We start from the raw sequence: 26,024 nt of genomic DNA, 5'->3' as shown, positions 1-26,024 counted from the left end.
CTTACACCCCTTGGCGGGTCGACGGGAACACTGTCGCGTTCCACTCTTGAAGGCGAAGAAGTAATGCATGAGTTGTTTCTTCGTCTAGCCGAACCAAATATAGCCAAGCAACAGCAGTTCACCAGGCTAAACAGTGGTTCAACAACTAAAATAAAGGCTAGTATGCTTCGCATCCTGGGCTTAACCTTACCTAAGCCACAGCCATTTTTTGTCTATGTCTTCTTACGTAATGACATTATTGACGCAGTTAATCACACAGACTCAGGTAAGCGAAAATGGACGTTTCACATTCCGAACAGAATTACGCAGTTACGGAAGAAGCCCACTATCGTCTGTTCAGGCTCGACCGGGTCCACCCACGTAGAAATGAAACTTTGGCCACAGTGTTCATCGATGTTGTAGCCACCGGATATCACTAGTTTCCATGTGTGTTTAAAACTAGCCTCGAACCACGTGAACCTTAAGCACAGACGGCACTTACGCTACACCTGCCACGCCTCGCGAGGAGTGGCGGTTAGCATCTACGAGGGACGCCACCAGCTCCTGGCTAGACACCTTGGCAGTCAGTCATCACTTCGTGTTAAGCTGCTGATAGCGCTTCAAAATGCTCAATCTGGATTTGGCTACTATTTGGCTATTTGGCTACTAAGCCGCATCATGTAGCACAGCCTGACTAGAGCACTCGAGCGCGAGCACGCACTCCAGTCCAAGCTATAACGTTGCGCCATACGCGCTACAGTTGCGCGTAGCTGCGTCTGCTGCGCGTAATTCCGCGGCACTCGAGGCGCTCGGACAATCGCGTGCTCTGATCTGTCCCTCGAGCTTGCTCGAGCGCCCACGTCTGACTGGAAAACGTCGTCTGCGTTGGGGAACACTGTTTTGGGCCTCTATTCTAAACCTCCCCATTATTGTCAACGTGTACTCTGCCATTCGCTCCGTGTTTCACATCTCAACGCAGCACGCGAGCGCAGCGCTTGCCGCTTTACCGAACGTTCCCTTCACCTTTAATTCTTTCGCTCTCACTGCTCCGAAAACCAGCCGGCTGTTCCGTTGGCGCGAGATCTCCTACTTGGATTCCGACCACAACCGGAATCGCAGCGCTCGGACTCGGGGATATGAGCCGTCTGAGCGACAATCCGAAGACGCCATTGTGTAACCATGGGATAAAAAACCAACATGTGTAACTGGCTGACCAACATGCGGGGCTGAGCCAGCGGAGTGAAGCTAGGTAACCGGGGGAGGAGGATTGCGCCGGCCTCTCCCAACGGTCCGACCGGTGCTGACGGCACGCAGGCGTTACACGGGAGAGTGGTGCCGGCGTCGCTGATTGGTCCTCCTTCTCTTCGCTTGCGGTGGCCCCTCCATTATCGGGGCTACATGAAAGGAAGCTCTAAAAAAATCACCACGCGATGGTTAGGAGTGTTCAACGCGAATGTTTAAGCGTTAGCTGTGGGGCATGACTTGGCGTTTTCGCTCCCGATCTCGAGCTCACCTAATCGCTATGGGGGTCTGAATACCCTGCTTCCTCCATGTAATTTCAGTGTAAAAGATGTTTTATAAAGCACTGGTTAAAACTACTACGCTCTTTCCGATGCTCAAGAGCTCGCCGCCTTCAAAACATACACTGGCGCAGCAGGGCCTGCGAGTTGTTTTGCGGTCCTATGCGTCGGCAGAATTTACAAGTGTGGACGCAAGGCCTCGTGCATAACACAAAGCCTGCGCGCATTGTCCATGACGCCACGCGCTTTCCCGACTATTCGTCGCTTCTATCGACTGCATACAGAGTACGTGTCCCAGCTAACGTTAGCCAGAGTTTATAAACATGCCGATGCATGTCACTGACTCAAGGCGACGCGACAAAATGCACGTTGCTGATTATTTATGTAGTAAGTCAAACTATTGTTTATTCTATTTAATTGCGTAATTAGTCAACACTAATTAATCAACTTCTGAAGCCACGAAGTCAGGCAAAACATTCCAATTAAAAAGATGTAGAGCGATTTGCAAAACGCCCGATTAAACAGTTTCCAACTTTCTATCAGGTTTTTCAGCTTACTGTAGATACCAGCGAAATAAAAATAATGCCACGTGACATGCCCGCTTGCGCGTCGTGATTGCAGCCCTCCCAAACATTTCTCGCACCAATTAACATAGCACCTAGCAGGGTGTCCTGCCGCTTAAAATGCGGCAGGGAAGTGACGCAGGCACTGGCTGTGCGATTTACGCCACTGATCTGCTTCCCTCGCGGCGGTTCGTGATAGCGATAAACAGGTGGCCACACACACGGTGGTGCAGCGGTGGCGTAGAGGTAGAACACCCGCCTCGCGTGCAAGAGGTCCGTGGTTGGAATACCGGTGCCGGCAATTTTCCACCAGATTAAAAAAAAAATCCGCGTGTTGATGAAATTGCACAAACAGGCCTGGAGTGTGGCCTGATCCCGGTGACCAGAACCGGTAACGCACTCCCTCACCAGAGCAGGATTGGCCACCCTGGTGCAGTACTTGGCCACAACCTCCTATGTGAACACAACAATCAAACCCCGGCCCTCAGTCCCCAGCAGCGGCGAAGCAACTGACCACGGCGGCGGTCAGACCTGCGGCGCAGCAGAGGGTGCTAAGAATCACTGGCTCCGGAGAGGCCGCCATTGGAATATGAACCTGGCAACGTTTAACGCTAGAACGTTATCTATTGAGGCGAGTCTAGCAGTATTATTGGAGGAATTAGAGGGCAGTAAATGAGATATAATAGGGCTCAGTGAAGTTAGGAGGCCAAAAGAAGCATATACAGTGCTAAAAAGCGGGCACGTCCTCTGCTACCGGGGCTTAGCGGAGAGAAGAGAACTAGGAGTCGGAGTCCTCATTAATAAGAATATAGCTGGTAACATACAGGAATTCTATTGCATTAACGAGAGGGTGGCAGGTCTTGTTGTGAAACTTAATAAGAGGTACAAAATGAAGATTGTACAGGTCTACGCCCCTACATCCAGTCATGATGACCAGGAAGTCGAAAGCTTCTATGAAGACGTGGAATCGGCGATGGGCAGAGTGAAAACTAAATACACTATACTAATGGGTGACATTAATGCCAAGGTAGGCAAGAAGCAGGCTGGAGACAAGACAGTGGGGTAATATGGCATAGGCACTAGGAATAGCAGGGGAGAGTTATTAGTACGGTTTGCGGAACAGAATAATATGTGGATAATGAATACCTTCTTCCGCAAGCGGGATAGCCGAAAGTGGACGTGGAGGAGCCCGAATGGCGAGTCTAGAAATGAAATAGACTTCATACTCTGCGCTTACCCTGGCATCATACAAGATGTGGACGTGCTCGGCAAGGTGCGCTGCAGTTACCACAGGATGGTAAGAACTCGAACTAGTCTAGACCTGAGGAGGGAACGGAAGAAACTGGTACATAAGAAGCCGATTAATGAGTTGGCGGTAAGAGGGAAAATTGAGGAATTCCAGATCAAGCTACAGAACAGGTATTCGGCTTTAACTCAGGAAGAGGACCTTAGTGTTGAAACAATGAACGACAATCTTGTGGGCATCATTAAGGAGTGTGCAATGGAAGTCGGTGGTAACTCCATTAGGCAGGATACCAGCAAACTATCGCAGGAGACGAAAGATCTGATCAAGAAACGCCAATGTATGAAAGCATCTAACCCTACAGCTAGAATAGAACTGGCAGAACTTTCGAAGTTAATCAACAAGCGTAAGACAGCTGACATAAGGAAGTATAATATGGATAGAATTGAACATGCTCTCAAGAACGGAGGAAGCCTAAAAACAGTGAAAAAGAAACTAGGAATTGGCAAGAATCAGATGTATGCGTTAAGAGACAAAGCCGGCAATATCATAACTAATATGGATGAGATAGTTCAAGTGGCTGAGGAGTTCTATAGAGATTTATGCAGTACCAGTGGCACCCAAGACGATAATGGAAGAGAAAATAGTCTGGACGAATTCGAAATCCCAAAGGCAACCCCGGAAGATGTAAAGAAAGCCTTGGGAGATATCCAAAGGGGGTAGGCAGCTGGGGAAGATCAGGTAACAGCAGATTTGTTGAAGGATGGGGAACAGATTGTTCTAGAGAAACTGGCCACCCTGTTTACGCAATGCCTCATGACCTCGAGCGTGCCGGGATCTTGGAAGGACGCTAACATAGTCCTAATCCATAAGAAAGCGGACGCCAAAGACTTGAAAAATTATAGACCGATCAGCTTACGGTCCGTTGCCTACAAACTATTTACTAAAGTAATCGCAAATAGAATCAGCAGCACCTTAGACTTCTGTCAAGCAAAGGACCAGGCAGGATTCCGTAAAGGCTACTCAACAATAGGCCATATTCACACTATCAATCAGGTGATAGAGAAATGTGCGGAATATAACGAACCCTTACATGTAGCTTTCATTGATTACGAGAAAGCGTTTGATTCAGTCGAAACCTCAGCAGTCATGGAGGCATTACAGAATCATGGTCTACACGAGCCGTATGTAAAAATACTGAAAGATATCTATAGCGGCTCCACAGCCACCGTAGTCCTCCATGAAGAAAACAACAAAATTCTAATAAAGAAAGGCGTTAAGCAGGGAGATACGATCTCTCCGATGCTATTAACAGCGTGTTTACAAGAGATATTAAGAAACCTGGGTTGGGAAGAACTGGGGATAAGAGTTAATGGAGAATACCTAAGTAACCTGCGATTCGCTGATGATATTGCCTTGCTTAGTAACTCAGGGGACCAATTGTAATGCATGCTCACTGACCTGGTGGGGCAAAGCAGAAGAGTGGGTCTAAAAATTAATCCGCAGAAAAATGAAGTATTGTTTACCAGTATCGGAAGAGAACAGCAGTTTACGATAGGCAGCGAGGCACTGGAAGTGCTAAGGGAATACATCTACTTAAGACAGGTAGTGACCGCGGATCCGGATTATGAGACTGAAATAATCAGAAGACTAAGAATGGGCTGGGGTGCGTTTGGCAGGCATTCTCAAATCATGAACAGCAGGTTGCCACTATCCCTCAAGAGAAAAGTATATAACAGATGTGTCTTACCAGTACTCATGTATCGGGCCGAAACCTGGAGGCTTACGAAAAGGGTTCTGCTTCAATTGAGGACGACGCAACGAGCTATGGAAAGAAGAATGATGCGTGTAACGTTCAGGGATAAGAAAAAAGCAGTTTGGGTCAGGGAACAAACGCGAGCTAATGACATCTTAGTTGAAATCAAGAAAAAGAAATGGGCATGGGCAGGACATGTAATGAGGAGGGAAGATAGCCGATGGTCATTAAGGGTTATGGAGTGGATTCCAAGGGAAGGGAAGCGTAGCGGGGGGCGGCAGAGTGTTAGGTGGGCGGATGACATTAGGAAGTTTGCAGGGACAACATGGCCAGAATTAGTACATGACAGGGGTAGTTGGAGAAGTATGGAAGAGGCCTTTGCTCTGCAGTGGGCGTAACCAGGCTGATGATGATGACTGCCGCAGGTTGAATGACACATTTGAACACTGTACAGAGTTTCTCATGTTGAATGTTTGTTTTTCTTCTTTTTTAACTGAACACGACAGAGAGGGGAAAGAAGCACTTCACTCGAAACTTAAAGTTGCGAGCCCGGCACTTTCAAGTCACGAACGGCTTGCGCGTGTTCAGTGTGACACTGCATTCTCGATAAAAAAGTAGCGAGCGCCGAGCTTTCAAGAAAGGCAACGCAAGCAAGGCAGATGATGATTATCGTTGTGGGACAAATATACACCCCGAAGGGTGCAACAGTTCGAAGAGTGTATTTATACATGCAGGGTGTTTCAGTGAAACTTCCAAATTTTTTTTCATAGTTACCTCTGGCAGCACAGATCCATGAGTAGAGTCCATGTGCTCGTCTACTCAGAGGGGTGGACATTACTTGCACAAAAATTAAAATGCATAATCGACTGATTAAAACAATAACAAATTAAGTCAGTAATTACTTACTTTTAAGAATAATTAATTACCTATAATTTTTCTGCGCTTCTTGTGTGCTTAAATTTTTGGTTTTATTTGTATTTTATTCATTTATTTTTGTCAACCTTTCGCATATTTGCATATCGATGGTAGTGCAAAAGTTATCCCGAATTGCTGTCTGGTGTTAATCCCACCACAATTCATGATATGCAGGCATCGAAGCATGCGCCGACTTTGAAACCGGACCCAACGGGCCGAATGTAGAAGGGCGCAAAGACGCCTACGAGTTCGGCGACAGCATCACGCTCTCCTGCGCCCGTGGTACTCAACTGCAGCCCCACGTCGAGAGAATGTTTTGCCTTGGCCGACACTGGTCCGAGCCTGAGCTGCCGATATGTGTTCCTCTATGGTAGAAGCCCAAGCTCAACAATCAAGCAAACGAGAAACGTAGACCAAGCAGATGGTACTTCGGCCCGGCATTATATGTACAGAATACGTCATTACATATTCATTTATAAAACGAAAACTGGATGAACAAATGAGTAAACGTGAATCAGGCCTAATTAAAATATAATAACAGCAACTTATGTCTTCATTTAATGGGGAAATATATTGATGTTGATAGTGAATTATGGCATATGCTGATGCCATACCGAGTCGCAAAGCGCTAATGCTTCACAGAAACGTCTCGCTCACTGGTGTGGGGGGCAGATTATATTGAATATCTTGTTATAGGCATAAAAACTGCCATAAGTTCGCGCCTGACACTCGACAACATTGAAGAGAATCTCGGTGCCGAGTTTCAAACCGAGATATTTCGCGAATGAAGTTCTTTGCGAATTTGTTATGCCACAAACAGATTTATTAGTAAACCTGCATTTCTAGAGAACCAGATGTGCAAAAGATGAGAAAGAGAGAGAGAGAAATAAACTTTATTTTGAGACCAGGCTTCTTGAGCCCAAAGGTTGGTGGCCTCCTCAGTCCAGGTAGCCATGGCTCGCTGCCGCCGCCCGAGCCCTGTTCACCAACCGCAGCTGGCTGTCAGGGTCTTGCGTCACCAGCAGAGCCTCCCACTGGTCTTCCAATTCTTCTTCCGAGTCCGCCTCTTTCTGCATGTTATCGCCTGATGGCGATGATGATGGTTGTGCTTCTCGATTATTCTTGCATCCAAGCACCATATGGCGCAAGGTGTTGGGCGTGTCCGTTGGGCAGAACTTGCAGTCTCGCCCGTAGATGCCCGGGTACATGGCGTGCAGCAGTGTTCCGTGTGGGTACGTTCCAGCCTGTAGTCTTCTCCAGGTTACCGCTTGGTCCCTACTCATCGTCTTATGCGCGGGAGGGTAGCGACGCCTCTGCTTCCTGTAGAGCGCCAAGATATCCGAGTACTTCTTGGATATGCGTTCTTCATCCTCTTCACAGTCGTCGGTACGCGTTCTCTGCGCGTCGGAGATGGCTCGGCGTGCATGATCTCGAGCCGCGGCGTGCGCCGCCTGGTTCCCCGTGAGAGACTCGTGCCCCGGTGTCCAGAGGATTTCTGCTGCTTCTATCTTGGTGGTGTTCAAGACCGGAAGCGCTGCCTTTCCAATCCTTCCGTTCATATACCTTCGGCATGCTTCTTGCGAGTCCGTCACCACGGTAACCATGGCCTTCTTGCACGTTGCGATGGCCAGGGCTATGCCCACCTCTTCCGCTGTGCTCGCGTCCTTGGCACGTATGGATGTGGCTGTAAGTTGTTCGCCCTTCTCGTCGACAACGCTGATTGCGAATCGGTCGTTGGTACTGTACGCAGCTGCATCTGTATATCTAACGTTTTCTTTGCTGTTGGTGCGTTCGAGTATGCGCTTGAGCGCCTGTGTTCTCGCCTGTGTCCTTTCCTTGTTGTACTCGGGATGCATGTTTCTGGGAATGGTACTTATGTGTAGCTTGTCTCTGATCTCGTGTGGGATACGCTGAGGTAGGTGCCTTTCACCCTCGACTTGGTAGCCCAGATCTTGCAGCAGGGCTCTTCCCGTCCTTGTAAGCTTTAGCCACTCCAGTTGGTTGACGTTGTGCGCCTCCACAAGCTCTTCCCACGTGTTGTGGACTCCCATTTTGAGTAATTTCGCTGTGGACGTGGAGGGGGACAGACCCAAGGCAATTTTGTATGATTTTCTGATGAGGGCGTTTACTTTGTCTCGTTGACTGTTCTTCATATCAACGTATGGGGTCCCGTACGTGACGATGCTCGTGAGCAGCGCTTGTATCATTTTCGTGCAGTCTTCTTCCTTGAGTCCGTGGCTTTTGCTCGTCACTCTTTTGATAAGGTGGGTTATTTGTTGCACTGTTCTTTGAATTTTTTCCAACTCTGCTCCCCCGGCCCCGTCCTTTTGAATCAGGAGTCCGAGGATGCGGAGCGTCGTAACCTGCGGAATCATGATGCCTCCCACCTTTACTACCGGGTCTGGTATCTGCTGCGGTTGTCGGCCTCTTGTGCGCTTCCTTAGCACCAAGAGCTCCGATTTTTCAGGTGCGCACGTCAGTCCACATGCTTCCAGGTACTTTTCCGTAGTGTCAACCGCTTCTTGCAGAGCGTCTTGCTGTTGACCTGTCGACCCTCCCGTAGTCCAGATGGTGAGGTCGTCAGCATATATTGCGTGACCAATCCCTTCTATTTGCTTCAGTTGCTTGGGTAGTGTGCTCATCGCCAGATTGAATAGCATCGGCGAAATGACGGAGCCTTGTGGCGTTCCCTTTCGCGGTATGTCGAATTTCTCAGAGCGTAAGTTGCCTATCCCCACTGTGGCTGTACGTTCTTTCAGAAAAGCTTTGATGTAATTATATACTTTTTCACCGCAGTTATATACGTTGAGGTGCTGCAGTATGGCTTCGTGTGACACGTTGTCGAAAGCCCCTTTCACGTCAAGTGCGAGGATGGCTCTTTTGCTGTGCGTGTCCAGCTTGTCGATGACTTTTTCCTTGATTTGCAGCAACACGTCTTGCGCGGACAGGTGAGCTCGAAATCCGAACATAGTGCTTGGGACGTGTTCGTTGTCTTCGAGATAGTCGATCATGCGGTTGTGCACCATGTGCTCGTAGAGTTTTCCAGCACACGAGGTTAGGGATATAGGTCGAAGGTTCTGCACGCTGATGGGCTTGTTGGGTTTAGGTATCATGGTTACCTCGGCATGTTTCCATTCCGGTGGTACTTTACCTTGTTGCCAGCACTCGTTGATGTATTTTAAGAGCGCGTCTACAGAGGGTCCGTCAAGGTTCCGGAGTGTCTTGTTGTTTATTCTGTCGTACCCCGGCGCCGTGTTGCGTGTGAGCTTGCTCAAGGCCTTCTCGATTTCTGCTTCTGTGAAGGGCCGATCCAGTTCCATATTTGGGTTGCCTCGATACTCGTCGAAGTGCGAATCTACAGTTATGTTTCGCTCAGTACCGAGGAACTTCTCCTTCACTTCTCTGATAATGTCTTCCTCTTTCCCCGGGTGGTTGTGTATGAGTCGCTGCATTTTCTGTTTTGTGGCGTTCTTGTTCTCCTTCTTTGATAGGAGAGTCTTGAGCACCGCCCAAGTGCGCTTGCTGCTTAAGGTACCTTGAAGCTTGTTGCATGTTTCGCGCCAGTTCTTTCTTTCAAGTTATTCAGAGTACTCTTGCGTTTCCTTGATCAGCTTAGAGATTCGAATTTTGAGTTTCCGGTTGCACTTGTTACGCTGCCAGCGTTTGGCGAGACCCCTCCGCGCCTCCCACAGGTGGAGTAAGTGCGGGTCGACCACGGGGGTGATTTGCGACAGCTGGATTGTCCTCGTATGCTTCTCGGCTCTTTCCACGACTCCTCTGATCCATATTGTTATGTCGTCTATCGTCGCATTAATGGCACTCTCATCTTTGCGAAAGGCCTGCCAGTCCGTGATCTTGGCTTTTCCTATCTTCATCGTTGCTTTGTGGTGCGGAATGATCGTTTGCACTATAAAATGGTCGCTACCAAGATTCTCGTCCAGCTCCACTCATGCTGTTTGAGTCCGTGTACGAATGTGAGGTCGGGGCTGGTGTTTCTAGATACACTGTTGCCGATGCGCGTGGGTGTCTGTGGGTCGTTGAGTAGCGTGAGGAGGTGTTGTTGGGCTACGTTGTGCACGTCTTCTCCTTTTTTCTTTGTGGCCGCATAACCCCAGGCCACATGGGGAGCATTAAAATCTCCAACGACTATCAGCCCGTTACCCTTGCTCAGCTTCTTCACCTCTCTCATAAGCTTGTCTAGATCCTTTAGGTGGTCCTTTGGTGGGCTGTACACGTTTAACACAAAGAGGCTTTGCTGCTGTTTTTTCTCGGGTACGATTTCGACGAGGGTGTGTTCGATGCGGTGTTGGATGTCGTGTCGTTGAGCGTTGATGGCTTTCTTGGTCAGGATTGCTGTCCTCGTTTTACCGTCAGTGACGTGAGTGAGGTAACCACTGACCTTGAAGTCTTCTGCTTCGGTTTCTTGTAAGGCTATAATGTCTGGGTCAAACTGCTTGCAGAATTGTACAAGGTTGCTTCTCTTACTTCGAATAGAATGACAGTTCCATTGCCAAATTTTGTGCCGTGGGTGATGCTTGTAGTCATCTTCCTCTTTAGATTGCCTCGCCATCTTGCTCGCTTAGGGTCTGCATCATCTTGGCTTCTCGCGCACGGTACTTAGGTTTCTTGCGAGCATTATCTCTTTCTTCTAGCATGTGAATGCGTTGACTGAAACTTTCTCCAGATTGTGTCATTTTGGTCTGTAGAGCCTGAATCTGGTTCTCTATTTTGTTCTTGAGAGATTGGAAGCCAGTCTGTATCATCTGTGTTACCGTGTTTTGCATAACCTGCGTTACTGTGGACAGTGTGGTTTCCATCATGATGGTCACGTTGGCGTTGATGCGGGCTTCAAGTGTCTTGAGGTCGTTCTGGGTTATCACCGCTTGGTTCGACAGTGTTGATGGCTCTGGTCTGTTGACTTGTTGACTTGTTGTTGATGACTCTGTTGGTGATGGTGGTGGGGGTGGGGATGAAGGCTGCGGTAGGGGTGTTTGCGATTGCTGGGTCTGTTCTCTCCGTAGTTGTTCTATTTCTCGCATCAGGTACTCGAGCTGTTTTTCTGTGCTGGCTTCCTTCTCTTGTGTCTTCTTCTTTTGCTGTTGTAGCTCTCGCTTCAATTCATCGTTCTGTTTTCGGAGAATCATTATCGTGTCTTCGTACCTCGAATGTCTTGTGGTTTGAACGCCATTATTTTCTTTCGACGTATGAATGTTCCCTCTGACGACGTTGGCCCAGCTTACCTTGCGCTGTGTGTTGTCGTGTTCCACGCCCGTTGCCGTTGTCCGGGGAACGCTCTGTTGTCTTTCCCTTGATCGCGATCCCGACTTGGATCTGGATCTTTTTGTCTGCTCGGCCTCATTCGGTGACTGTGGCGATGGTGACATGGTCATCATGTGCTCGTTGTCGTTGTTAGGTACCACGCTGGCCTGGTACCAGAAGCGTCTCTGTCTCGATCTTGACCGCTCCCTGACTCTCAACGGTGGCGGGGCTGGTTTCAGCTTCCTTCGACAGTCTCTACCCGCCGTTTCATGGGGATTCCGCAGAGCTTACATTTCGGTTCGCATTGGTGGTTATTTGGATCAGCGTTGTTTTCTCCGCAGTTGTCACATAGTTCATCATTTGGATTAGGGCAGACGTCTTGTCTGTGTCCTATCTCCCCGCAAGATCTGCAGTACTGCACTGACTTTCGGTAGGGTCTGCAGCGGGTAAGCGTACATCCAACTTTAACGTAGAACGGAACGTGCGGGCCCTCGAAGGTGATCACTGCCGACGTCGATCTTCCCAGCATTCTAGCGTATAGGATTTTGCACTTGTTGGTTGTTGCTAGTAGATCTACTAGCTGCTCGTCGGTGGTGCCTTCCTCTATTCGGTGAACAACGCCACGTACAGTGCCCGGAATTGGCTTGAGGTAAGGTGTGACTTCGTATGTTGCGTGTCCTATTTCGAGGCTTGTTATTTCTGCTAGTTTAAGTGCGCAATCCTCTTCTTCGGTACTTGCCAGAATTAAGTTTTGTTGCCACTGTGTCTGTATGATCACCTTGGCGTAGAGCTCCTGGGGTGTGACTCCGCATGCTTGGGCTAATCCTCTTGCTATCACTCCGTCTTTCCAGTTTGACACTTTCACACCGGCTTTAGGTCTGTAAACAATCTTGTAATGGTTTTCTGGTAGCGGTGGGGTCGTTGGCAAGCGAGGCCGTGGCTTGCTTGCGTTGTTGTGGCCCCATGGCTTTTGAGGGGCTTGCCGTTTTCCATCATTCGTGTTCTGTCCCGTGCTGAGTTCGCATGAGAACTCCTTCTGCGTCTTCAAAGTTGCGATGGATTCTTTCTTCTTCTGTTGTCGCGCTAGTAGCATCACCCATGGTCCTGTCTGGCGTAGTGTTTTTCCGCTGTTGCTGTCGAACGTCGGCTCCGTGTCGTTCATTTCTGCTTCATTATTTGTTATTCCTGTTATGGAGTTCGTTCGGTCAACTTCCATAATGCTAGGTTGCCTCTGCGTTTGAAGAGGGAAAAAACATTTAAAAAAGCCGTTGTCGGGCGGCCCGGCGTGCACGTGGATCTCGAGGCACGAGGCGCGAGGAGCGGAGCCTCAGGCAGCAGGGCTCGGCGATCGCGAGTAGGCTTAGCTGGGCACGGCCGTCACCTTGCAAGTTTCAGGATTAGTACTTGCGTGAAGAAGAAACTCACGGCGGTGTGCGTGGTCTCTCTGAATGGCGCTTCTTGAGCTGAGTCGAATGCTGCGGACAGTGAAGCGTTGCGAGGGGGCGATCCGCAGGAATTGCAAACTGAATCGGGAGCACACGTAGAGCAAGTCTGCTCGGTTTGCCCTCTTCTTCTTCTGAGATGAGAAAAGAATTATTTATACATGAAGGGGAGATCAAGGGGAATGACAGGAAAGTTCACCCATACAACATTAATTCACATTCAGGGTGCGTAGAACATTCGTGTTTTTAGAGCGGATCTCTTTGGCGACCGTTCCAGCGTTTCATGGCGCCGTCACCCCTCGCCATAACCAAGGTCATCATCCGCGCGCTGCTCTAGCTGGGCGCGCTCCTGCTGCCATTTCTCGCGTGGGGGTGAGTCTTGCTCTCCCCTTGTCCTCCAAAGCCGAATCACGTGTTCTCGCCTTTCCTCTCGCCCCCTTCTAGTGTTCCTGTATGTGCTACCCGGATGGATGGACGGATGGATAGATGAATGTTATGAACGTCCCCTTCGGAACGGGCCGGTGGGTTGCGCCACCAAGCTCTTGCTATTAAACTGCCTAATGTCTTACCTATGATAAAAAAGAAAAAGAAAAAAAAACAATATTAACTCCCACAACCAAATTTTCTGACCACCTATTGCGAACTTTGCTACTGTACGCACCCATTTTCAGTCATTTCCTTCATTTTCTTGCACCAATCCTCTAATCTCTTCTTACTAACCCCTATTGCGGACTTGTTTACTTTTCCACTGCTCTCGCTGAACCGAAGGACTTCGAGGAGGCCAGTGGTGCCTAAATCAACCGCTGGGTAGACGTCTCCATAGTTTCCCTAGCTTTATCGCAGCAAGCACATGCTTCTTATTCCTTCTTATATCTCGCTGTATAGGTGCGTGTTCTAAGGCATCCCGATCTCGCTTCGAAAAGTAATGAGCTTCCCTTTGAGTTATCATAAATGGTTTTTTCGTGATTTCGTTTTTTCCTCTTAAGTAGTTACTCATGGCATGTTTCTTTTCCATTGCCGCCACCCATGAGATTTCAGCCTCTCTGACTTTCCGCTTGACCTTCTTTGTTGCTGTGTTGTCCACCCTACAGGCCGCATATTGCTGGTAAGCTTCTTAGTTCAGATACCTGAACACTCTCCCAGCCCATTTACTTTCTTCCATATTCCTCAGCCGTTCTTCATACTCAATTTTACTGCGAGCTTCCCTCACTTCAAAACTAGTCCAGCCCATTTCATCCTGCACAGCTTCATTTGTAGTCTTCCCGTGAGCGCCCAATGCGAGGCGACCCACTCTCCTTTGGTTCCCGCCGAGTCCTGATTGTACCCCTGATGTAAAGCAAACAACCACATTTCCAAAAGTAAGTCCTGGAACCACTACACCTTTCCACATACCTCGGAGGACCTGGTACCTATTGTATCCCCATAGCGTTATATGCTTCATTATGGCTGCATTTTTCTTCCCTTTCAGTGTTAATGTTTTTTCCTGTGTTTCCATATATCAATTGCCTTCGTTTATCCATATGCCAAGGTAGTTATATTCTGTTACACGAGGTATTTCCTGGCCCTCTATCTCCACTGTCTGTTCACTGTTTTCATTGAATACCATAACACCTGATTTTCTAACACTAAATTTCAAACCTAAATTGCTGCCTTCCTGTTCACAGATATTAGCCAGGCGTCATTTGCTTGTTAGCTAGCAACACGAATCACTTTGCTTGTTAGCTAGCAACACAATGTCGTCCGCATAAAATAAACCTGGGAGCTGCTGCTCTACTACTGTACCCGCCTGTTTGTATGAGAGATTAGACCCGATATTATTTCCTTCTAGGGCCCTCTCCATCCTCACCATGTACATCATAAACAGCAGTGGGGATAAAGAGCACCCCTGTCTCAGTCCCTTGTTGATATGAACTTTCTCTTCGCTCCTCATCCCTTCCCGTTCAAAGCAAACGGTATTTCCTAGGTAAATCTCTGTCAAAAGCTGTAGACAATCGTCACCCAAGCCTTCCCCTTCCAATATATCCTACAAAATGTTGTGGTCTAAGTTGTGATGGGCTCCTGTAATGTCTAAAAAGGCCACATATAACAGTCTGATTTCTACTTTTGATATTTCAATACACTGAGTAAGAACAAGTAAGTTATCATTTAAACGCCTACCTTTTCTGAAGCCATTCTGAAGTTCTCCCAAGATGTCATTATTATCTGCCCATGCTTGAAGCTTTAATTCGATTGCCTGCATTGCTAGCCTGTATATTACCGATGTAATAGTCAACGGTCTATACGAGTAAATTCTATCTTTCTCCCCCTTACCTTCATAAATTAAATTCATTCTACTTTGTCGCCAACTGTCTGGTATTCGTCTATCTTTTAAAGTTTTTTCCACTGCTTTCTCCAGAGCTTCCTTACTTCATGGTCCTAGTTTATTATTCAGCCCAACGGGAACCTCGTATAGCCCTGTGGCTGTGGGCTTAGGGATTTTCTCTTCAGCTTTCTTCCAGTTGAAATTTGTCAGCACCAGCTCCTTTTTCACTTGGGGCTCTTTCATGCTCTTTTTTCTTCAAGTACAACCTTTTCATTGGCTTGTAAAGATTGGGCTGTTATTTTTCGGATGTAATTTATTGCCGCTTCTCCTTCCAGTATGTTTTCATCTTCGTCTAGGATATGTTGTTGTAATAATGTTGACTTCCTGCCTAATAGTTTTATGTGGTTCCACAATATTCTAGGTGCGGCCTTCTTTTTCTCACCTATTTCTGACAACCAACGTTCACTTTCACCTTTAAATTTTGCTTGCACCAGTATTTGGACCATATACTTTTTCTCACGGTATATTTCCCATTTACTGGTTACTTCATCTTGCGGCAACTGCGCCTTCTTTGCATACTTGTGCTCTCGAGATGCTTTCTGCCATTCGGCGATGGCTTCTCGTATCTCCCTGTTCCACCACCTTTTCGGTTTCTTTCTTCCTTTCCAACGAACATGTTGTTTCTCTTTTCGTGCTTCTGTCATTATTACACTTAGAAGCTCACCATATTCACACTCTTGGCCATTTCCCAAGTTTTTCCTCGACTCTAGTGACTGTATTTGATATTTGTTCAGCGTTCACGTTTAGACTGGCCATTTTGCGCTCCTTGCTCTCATTCCCAACTACACATCCCATTTTCGATATGATGCCTTTATGGTCACTCCCAATGCTGCTATACCCTTCCTCATCAATGACCATTTCTCTCAACTTATCATGAATTCCTTCGGTCATCAGACAGTAATTAATGGTCGATTACCGATTTGCCACTTCCACGTGATCTGCCCTTCAACCTGTGTTCACGATAACGAGGTTATGTTGCTCACAATGGTCTAGCATTGTCTTCCCGTTGTTGTCAGTATAGCCATCTAAATCCTGTATGTGGGCGTTCATGTCACCTGATAGGACAATTTCATCCCCATTCCCGAAACCCTTAATATCAATGCTTATGCATTCGACTACTGCTTTATTCTTCTCTGTGCAATTATTTCCGGTCCACAAATACGTAACGCCCAGCCAAGTTTCTTTCCCACTCATTGTACCTGAAAACCAAAGATGCTCTTGACATTTTGAATGTACTCTTTTCCATTTGGCTCTCGATGGATGAGCATTCCGACTCCTCCTCCCTTTCTTTTCGGCTTAGTTCTGGTGCACCCTTCGCAAACATAATGCTCTATAACGTGCGGCTCTTCTGAGTCTCTAAAGTGCGTTTCTGTAATGCTATACACCCCTATTTCTTCTGTGCATGTTTAACTGCTCCTCAATCTCTGCCCACTTTTCCTTTCTTCTGCCGCCTTGCATGTTTACGTAGCCTATTGCATGGCGAGCTCTGTTCCTTGCTTTCCTCCTTTTTTTCTGTTATCGACGGCGATGCTCTTCTGAGGTTCCCCTAAGGTACTTTTTTTTTATTACTACTTACTCTGGCCTCCTGATCGCCCGTGGGCCCCCTATAAAAGCAACAGCGCGACCTCCAATTCGCCAGCCCATTTCTTGTGCCAGCCTGTAACTGAAGTGGATCCCGTCTGGCTTAAAACCACTGCACCTTCTCACTTCCCTGTTTACTTCAACAACCTCGAAGCCTTTCTCTCGGCTCATTTTCTATATCGCCTCACTAGCAGCCACTGCAGCTCTTTCTACGTGACTGTCACGTACAGGCACCTCCGACGCAGTGCACAGCGCAATCTGCACCTGAGGGGATAGTTCGCGCAAGTCGTCCCCCCCCCCCCCCTTCGCCAAGCGTGGGGGTAGTCCTGTCCCTTTCCTGTTTAGGACGTCATTTAGCCCACCTGCTACTATGTCAAGGTTGCGCACGCGGGTATTTTCCGCGAGCTTTTCTTCTGCTCGCTCCATGACAGAACCCAGTGTCCGCCCAGGAAATGCCCCTACCACCGCTCTTTTACTATCGCCTTTCACCCTCTCCACAATTGCTTTTGAGCGCCTAGCTAGGTTTGAGTCGCCGCGAAAATCACCCTTTCACTCTCTCCTACCTCTCCCTGCTTCCCTTTGTCCTTTCCCGCGTGATTCGGACTCGACAAGGGCATTGTCCCCTGGGCTCCTGCTTTTTCCGCGTGGTGGCTTCAAGGTAGGTGCCGCTCTTTGCAGCTAACCCTTCATCACGCTGCACGCATTCCACGTACTTTCCTGACACTCCCTCTCCTGTCGCGTCGAGCTTCTGCGTTCCATTGTCACGCACATTCTCGTTCACAATGGCGGCCCTGTTCAGCTTCTCCTCGGCTACTTCAAGTCTCTTTTCAACTACCTTCCGTGCATCACGCTCCCTGTTTAGATCATTTTTGATCTCTTGCACCTGTTTGACGAGCTCTTCCTGGAAAGCCTCCTTTTCCTGCAGCCTGATATCGGCATCACAGTGTGTGCCGGTTGATTCGATGCCCTCTCCATTCTCATCCGTCTCCGTGTCCAGCTTTTCTGGACACAAGGGTTCGCGTGAGTGCCACCACGTGGCGTACTGACCTCAAACTTTTCAAACTTCCCGCGGTGACGCGTGATGACGTCAACAAAACAAAAATAAAATAATTCAAAGCTATCCCTCCCCATTGAACTTCGCCACAATGCTTGTCCCGCCGGCATTATCAGTGTTCTTGATAAAGCGTAGCCGCTCGTCGCCTGGAAATCGCTCGTTATCGTAAGAGCGTTTAATCGCGACGAGCTCTGGTTGATTTTGGGCTTTTGATGGGGTTCTTTTCTTTTTCTTCTTGTTTTTTTCTTTTCCTTTGCTATTTATTTATTTTTTTTATTCTACAGAGTAAAGAAGATAGCCTAACTGGCCTAACCGTCAGAAGCACTTCGGGGAGCCTTTCTTCAGTTGGCACACATTGTTAATGTCCGAACATCGCACAGCGTCTTAAAGAGACGCCGTCGTGTACGGATTTTGATTTTCCCCTATTGAATCCGTTAACGTGCACACAATTATTTCACTAGTGACTTTGCAATGCGCACTCATGGGCTACCGTCGCAGCTGCAAATCTAGATGTGCTTAAGTATTAAGACATATACATGGATATGCTGGTTTCTCCTTTCCCAAAATTCCGGCATATTTGTTGGCCTCTGTTCATATTTTGGAGGATTTTTAATAGACGTGGAAACCGTTGCGTGGCCCCCTGACCAAGCTGCTCAAAAAGTCATTTTATATCCCCGAGGTCTTGTGCAAGCTTCCGCCTTCTTGCCGTTCATCAACCTTCTCATTTCCCTGTCAACTGTATCCCATTTTGACGACTCCAATCCCATGGAAGTTGGCAATAAAATAATGTCCATAGGATTAAAGCCATTTAAATCAATTCTACTGTAGATACCACAGCCCCTTTTGCTCACTAGGAATGGAAATATTGCGTTAATGAGCGCCATGCTTAAGCATGTAAAATGACATTAAAAAAATTATGCGGATCCCATATATGTGCGAATCGATGTAAGCAAAGCTTTCTGTGTTGTCATTGTCACACGTAATTTCCACAGAGTAGACAGGCACTCTCTAATGAAATGCTGCCAATGTTTGCTTGAATACGCCTGCCATTGTGATGTAAATAAACGGAACTTTACCTCAGTTTCTCAGAAATGAACGCTGAATGAATTGCTGACGTCATCATAAACAAAATCAACTAGCGCCGTAGTGTTCCATCTTATGATGTCCCGATTCGTAAGCTTATATTCCTGATTTTTTTTTTTTTTGAGGGGGGGATCTGCTCTTGTACCGTAGAAATGTCCCTCGGACGTCTCTGATGTGCTCGTTTTTATTCTCAAGTACACAATGAAGACTCTAATCGCTGCAGCTTCATGATGTCCTGGTGGCAGGCGACCATGGCGAGTCGCGCAAGTATGACCAGGCTGATTCATTTGGATTGACATGTACTATGTTGTGCGTCATACTTCGCCGAATTCATTTTCAAACTATGGCAGAGCTCGAAAAGGGCGGCCAACTCACTACGTCCCTTTGCTCTGTTTACTTCCGCAAAGTGTGTGTTTATCGCTGTGATTACCAAATATGCCCAGCGGTATGCTACCACTCTAGCCTTTCTGGCGGATAAGCAACTGAAGTCGCAGGCTTTATTCAACATGGCGTCGACGTTCAATATGGCTATCCTCAATTACTATTCGCGGACTTCGCTCACCGCATTCTCTCCAGTGTCATCTCTTACACTACTCGCTCCCGCTAGACACAACACAAACACGCAACGACCTTAATGAAATATCAATTACACGCTAGTTGACACGCTGTGGATGTATATTTCCGCTGAGCACGGGGATTGGAGCGTGGTCCTGTCTATGGTGACATTATCCGTCTACAGCCTCACTCAACAACATCACTCGTTACTCATCACTTTTTTTTTTTTTTGTCGACAAGATCAAAGCGCATTTCCTCTGAATGTGCTTACGGCTTTAGGTGTGACCTTACGCCCGCTTATTCTGTTGTGTTGACGGTGGCCGTTTTAGTCAGGCTGCTGCCTCATTCTGAGCTTCGCAGTCACCAGAGAGCACAGAAAGCTGTCTGCACAAACAAACCACCGCGATGCGAGCCCATCTCCCAAATGCACCATCTTGCATTTGGGAGATGGGCACTCTAACCATTACGCTACCACCTGCCTCCACCAATTTCTGCCTTCCCACTTCGCGTTCTTGCCGCAGACGCAGGCAGAACGGATGCAGAAACGAAAAGAAAAGTAAAGATTGCTTGAGCCGCCAGCTGACACATGACCTTCACTTCGGCAGGTTATTCTCATTGGAGTGTATGTAGGCTTGCGGCTGCGTGCAGATTGTGGGTCGCCTTGGCTTTATTGTAAATTTGCTTTCATGAACTCTTTTCAGCTAAAACTGAGATGGCGGACAAAAATGAGACCTACCGTTAAAAATTTTATGTTGTTTTCTAGGTTTAAACCAAAAACGCTCATTTACACAAAAAGGGATTTTTTTTTACTTTATGGCATAAGGATACTATATTTGGAGGTCATGTTGTGTCAATATGGGCCGGCACCACGTATCGACGAAAGGGCATCACAGTGCCGATGCATGTGGCAGGTTACTGAATGAAGAACGCAGGAAACGACTGTTTTTCAGTTCTCGCAACATATTGTACACAGAACACAAGGCACCCACCAACATGACATTTTATATTTGACAACAGCGACACACAATGGCAGACTGGTATACTTCCTAAAGGGGTTTCATTTTATTGTTTCATCGCAGAACCGCAAGCACAGGCTGCGTCGCGCGTATACCGCAGCCGCGTACTGTGGCCCCGCTCATTTTCCTCTAACAATGTGTCCCCCGGCGGCTTCACGCGCTCCCGTAAATGGCGGATTGGACTGTCACTCCATAACCTCTTTGCATAGAAACAACGGCATGATTGTTAACATATTGTTGGCTTGGATATGTTTGGCACGAGGCCCAAGACCCTGTCTTCTAACGTGTTCTTATGTTTGCGTTCGCGTCTCTGTCTTGAAGGGATGCGCACCGTAACATGCTGCAATGGTGCTTGCGTTGAGCGTATGTAAGGTGAAAAACGCGGTTCTAAAATTTCTGTTCCCTAATTTGTGCAGTAAACCCATGTTTATAGTATTCGCGCAGTATAGTAGTAGTATAGTAAGAGTCATGAGCATGGCATCCGTAACCGCAAGCGTCACGTTTTGGTCGTAACTTGTCGCGACAGCGTAGTTGTAATCTATAGACCCTGCTACTAAGGAATACGTGGCTAGGCATGGCTGATGAAAAAGTAATTGCGAAGATTGGTTTTCACTAAAGGTTTGTTACCAAGAACGGCGGGAGCTCATACGGCCGCAAAGGACGGATGCTGGGCGGTGACTCCAATCATTTACTCGGCACATCACACATCTACACAGGAATTGAACTGGTTTCGCCAACTCTCGTTTATATTCTCTCGCCTCTAAGCTGCGACTTCGCCTGCCACCCGGGCCCAAGCTTTTCCTCTTTGTCCCCTGCTTCTTTCCCAATCTGCTGAGACGTGCTTCCACTGATGCTTGCTCTTCTTTTTTCTCAATAAATGAAGGCATTCATTCATGCATTCCTATGTGACTGCAGAAAATAGCGTGTCTTTATCTCCATAACCACCCTGTCTCTCACCTGGACTCTCCCATCGCAAAACAAAGTTGCTGTATTGCAAATGGCTGGGCGTCACATATACAATTTTCTAGGAATGGCCAGTAGCACGACGGGCAATTTCCGGTGGGTGACGAGACAGTATATAGAACAGCTCCCCTGCCATATCCACACTCAGTGCCCTGCTTCGTGAGCTACTATTAGCCGCTACGACGAAGTAGGAAATGAAAGAAACCTAGCTGGGCTGGTCGCGGGCAGCTCTTTTTGGATTCGTGATGCATCGATTTAAAATATATATATTTCTTATCTAAGCCTAAATGCCAGCGATATAGGCGAGGTGAGTTACGGTAGGTCGTTACTTGGACTAACGACACTCTTCACGCAGCACTTTCATCTTACGCGTGTTTGCGAACGGGAATGAAAGACAGGAGGGTAACAAGCCTTCCTGAAATGAAACATTCGGAATAACCCTTTGTTTGGCGGTTGGACATATGTCGAGGGTCCCCGATACTAACCACCTGCAAGTCTGTATCACCTTGCAAAGGGGAACTCAGATGAAACGTTGTCAAGCGGATAGGTTTTTATCATAAGCATATCTTTATTGAAATTCCTTACGATCAGTTGAAAGCCGACTAATAAGCATTAAAATTTTTTGTGTTATTAAAACATCCGGTTAATAAAAGGTTGCTGTATTTTACAGCGCCCTAAATTAAAGAGTAAGTTATGAAAAATAAATTGGTGAGGTAAATGTGCAAACGCAGACGCAAGATAAGGCCCAGTCAGTTTCCCAGTACTCACTGAATGAAGATGGAGCACCTCTATACTCTCACGTTGTAGTAATGTCAAGAACAAAACACTTCCAAAAGACTCAGTCACGAATGTTACTATTATAAGGCGAGCTTGCGCTGGAAAAGAAAATAACCCTCAAACATAACGGTGGCTGCGCGCAAAGTGCTTCCTCTGATTCCGATCTACGGATCAAGGCGTCGGTTCGTCAGATTGGAATGCTCGTACATTGCAGCGCAATCTCGAGTCGTCAAATGTGATGGAGAATGTGTGCCAGTATTCGCGTCACGCGCGCAATCTGATAAGATAACGCTTTCGCTATTGCATCCGTCACAACATACTAGATATTAGAAACATATGCAGGCGCATCTTGAGCTAACTCGTAACTTTGGAACTGTGGTTAGACGCTAAAAAAAGCCCCCCCCCCCCGCACCCCTCTAAACAAGAATACGGTTGCTTTCAATACTAGCTGAAACATAGTGCCTTTGCTTTAAAAGGGGCCCCCAACACTGCACAGCGGCGCCGACATGCAGAAAATTCAAGAACGAACCGCTTTCCAATTACTAGTGTTTATCAAACCAGCATATCATGGTTCAATGTAGCCCTATAGTCCAGGAGCCAGTTCCACCACGGCTACTGTGTTGGAGCTCACATTTCATGTCAGCATAAACTGTCACAAAATCACAGTATTTTTTTCTTAAGATGTTATCATCGGACAGCTAAAATACATCTAGCGAAACCTTCACCTTAATATTTCAGTACTTTTCGTTTTAACGTACATATCCATGCGGATCCATATGTTACAAAGTATTGAAAATGTACCCAATGCTTTCCTTTAGGAAGCTGGTTTTATTCCTTATGATGCCAGGAAACTGAGCCTGATGCCACCAACGCTCAGAAACCTAATCGGGAGTGCGGACTATGTTCTCGCACACCTTGTGGGATGTACCGTAGCCCTGAGGTGCTTCTTGTATAATGTATGAGAATTGGTTGTAAAAACAGAGATGCAAGATTGGGCCACGTGCTTAAGCTCATGAAGTTGATTTGTGCCAAGATTACCTGTCCAAGCTTTCACACTTACTTTATAAGAAGCCTACAGCACCAACAATATGCCGGCTGCTTTTAACAGCACGAAGCGAAACTATTGAAACGATACAAACAATGTTAACATCACTTTATCATTCGAGTGTTCAGATTGGTAACCTCTAGATGCGGAGTAAGTATAGAAGTTGTTTGTGTGATTAAAAAGGCTACGTTAATAAAATTTTCAGTAATGGTTCTTACGTGGCTAAAGAAAATGAACAGTTTGAAGCCCGTCCTCGAGATTATGCAGCCAAGCGAAAAACATTCGACTAAACATGCTTCTCTAAGAGCAATGCGAACAAAAATTTTCCAACACTCTTGGAAGACGTAACTGGCACACAAAAAAACAAAAACATCTGTAAAGTCACAGAAAGAACAGCACTTCATGACGGGACACCAAGGAGGAACCACACACAAGCTGCGCTAACTTTAAGCGCTATTCTTTATGTGATAATGAAGCAACTAGCCCGTCAGTCATTCCTTCCAAACCTGTAAAGTCAACCTGACCACATCTAGGGTTTTGTGATGCTGTCATCAATAGATTCGCCCCGTGAACATGTTCCCCATGGCCACATAGTCGCGTTCCATTTTTATTCATGCTGCTTTCTCGAAGGCAAGCATTTTAAAATTTTGTGTCAATACGGCAGTGAACGTGTGCCGCCGAAAGCTTGCTTGGTCGCAGAGGCAATGCATGACTGAATGATGGTGCTGATTTAGCACGTCGCTGGCAACAAGACAATGCGCTGCCGCCGAGGTAAGGAAGATAACGAAAGTGAACAGCTTGGTAGCCGCGCACAGAGCCGTGCCGATGGCGGCGGTGCCATCATGACGAAATCTGAGGCGGCGATATTGACGGCTGAGGCGTTTGTTTTTTCTTTTGCTCTTTTATTCCTTTTTTTTTACACCGTAGTCGTTAAGAGTAAGCTTTAACTCGGGCCCAATTCCGACGCAGCCTATTCAAGTAGATGTAAAACGCCGAAATGCTTTTCTGAGATAATCCCTTGGCCAATTTTAATAAAATTTGCTGGATTCGGGAGAGAAAGGTAAATTCTAATGACTATTGGAAGCGGAATTTCCATTTAGGGCTTGAATTCTGGAAAAAGATTTCCAAAAATTTGAAAGTGCGAAAAATACAGAAGCAGAAAATTTAAAAATTAGTAACTCCGCATCAAGAACTGATATCGCAGTTCTGTAAACAGCATCCTTTAGACAATTCAAAGCGGAAAAATCCAATATGCCGATTTACATCTTACGTGAAGTGGTTTCGTTGTGAACAAGCGTTGTTGAAACGCTGTATTTTCACATTACTAAACTTTTTAGATTCATGCGTAATATATCAATTTTGTCCCCTTTAGATGTGCTGTTAGATGCAGTGTACAGAATCGTGATATCGGTTTTCATTGCCGACAGACAGAATTATAAACAACGGTTTCGTCTTCTGAAAGTTTGCGATTTTTGCCAATTTTGAATAAAGAAATGTTGAAGTTGAAGTTGTAGTTTAGGTTTTTTTTCCGTCAAAGATGAAAGAGGTGACAGTTCCCCAAAACAGTCGATACAGCAGTGAGCAAGACAGAAATAAATATTAACATAGTATGACAGTGAACAAAATACATTTCATCAAACGACAGTATTACCGTGAAAAATATATTGCTTTTGATACAACGACAGTGCACCAAAATCAAAAGGCAGTGTATAAACACGGCATAAGGGCGCTAACGAAAACACACACATAAACATCTTGATACGAAAAAAAGAGATCCTTCGCTAAGTAAAAAAACTGAAATTATATTGAGTCACTGCTGATAAGTAACTTTTTTATTTTTTTTTTAATTTGTTCGTAGGGAGATCAAACATGACACTTAAACATGGGTTATTGCGAACAACTGGAATCTGGTAATCAAGCTTTTGCTTGCCGTAATTCGTCCTCGTTTTAGGTACCAAGTTTCTGTGTTGCCGAAGGGGGTATTTAGAAGGAGGGCGGTTTGGAGCTATGGAATACAAACGATTACGATGGATGTACTGTAACAGGCGATATATGTAAACATGGTTTGCTTTAAGTAAATTATGCTTATCCTAGAGCGGTAATGTTGGTAGGTTTTCGGGCCTACCATGGCCTACCCTCAATAGCCCGCAATGCCTTCTTTTGCAAAAGCAATAACTTCTGAAAATTACTTGTTGTTGGAGTGCCCCAGACCAGTGCACAATATGTCAATTTGGAAAAACATAGTGCATATTATATGGACACTTTTAGGGAAACGGGCAAGAGATCACTGTTCCGGTAAAGACAATCTACAGTTTTACAAAGGCCCGTAAGAAGTTTTGAAATATGTGTGTTCCACGATAAATGTTCATTAAACCAGACACCAAGAAATTTCTGCGTTGTTACCTGTTGCAGTTTTGTGCCCACATACACAGCTTTGCTGGTCATCTTTCTTCACAGAGTGGGATGCAACTGAGATATTTTACTTATCAGACATCAGGTCATCGATGGTGAAGCCAGGGACACCAAAGCCGTCCTCGGGCTCCACCTAGAGGGCGCCTTCGACAAAGTGACGCACTCTGCCATCTTCGCGCAGGTATCCCATCTAAACCTGGGCGAGAGGTCGTACGAATATTTCAAAGACTTCCTCACCGGCAAAACGGCGGAGCTCAGAGCCAGTGACCTGAAGATGGACGAGAAGACATTAGGGTGCCAGGGCACTCCTCAAGGCTCCGTCATCTCACCCATGCTATTTAACCTTGTTATGATTCAAGTTCCCAAAATACTATGCCAGCTTGAAGGACTGAAGCACACCATGTACGCGGATGACATTGCGCTGTGGGTGGACGGGGGCAGTGATGCCCACATAAGATCTACACCACAGACGACCAGCGACACGATCGAAGAAAGCCTG

General features: G+C 46.7%; 1 protein-coding gene across 1 annotated transcript in view; it reads left to right on the top strand.

The window, feature by feature from the left end:
• The window catches only part of LOC139057615 (fibrillin-2-like), a 184,455-nt gene extending 178,034 nt beyond the window's left edge, over window positions 1–6,421 (top strand). The window contains exon 18 of the mRNA XM_070536152.1: window positions 6,151–6,421. Within this exon, the coding sequence (XP_070392253.1) occupies window positions 6,151–6,350 (200 nt within the window). The 3' untranslated portion in view covers window positions 6,351–6,421. The remainder of the gene's footprint in view (window positions 1–6,150) is intronic.
• The last annotated feature ends 19,603 nt before the right edge of the window (window positions 6,422–26,024 follow it).

This window comes from Dermacentor albipictus, chromosome 3 (genome assembly GCF_038994185.2).
Source record: "Dermacentor albipictus isolate Rhodes 1998 colony chromosome 3, USDA_Dalb.pri_finalv2, whole genome shotgun sequence".
Taxonomy (NCBI): Eukaryota; Metazoa; Arthropoda; class Arachnida; order Ixodida; family Ixodidae; genus Dermacentor; species Dermacentor albipictus.
The sequence above is the reverse complement of the archived record's forward strand: the minus strand, read 5'-3'. Positions and strand labels throughout refer to the sequence as shown.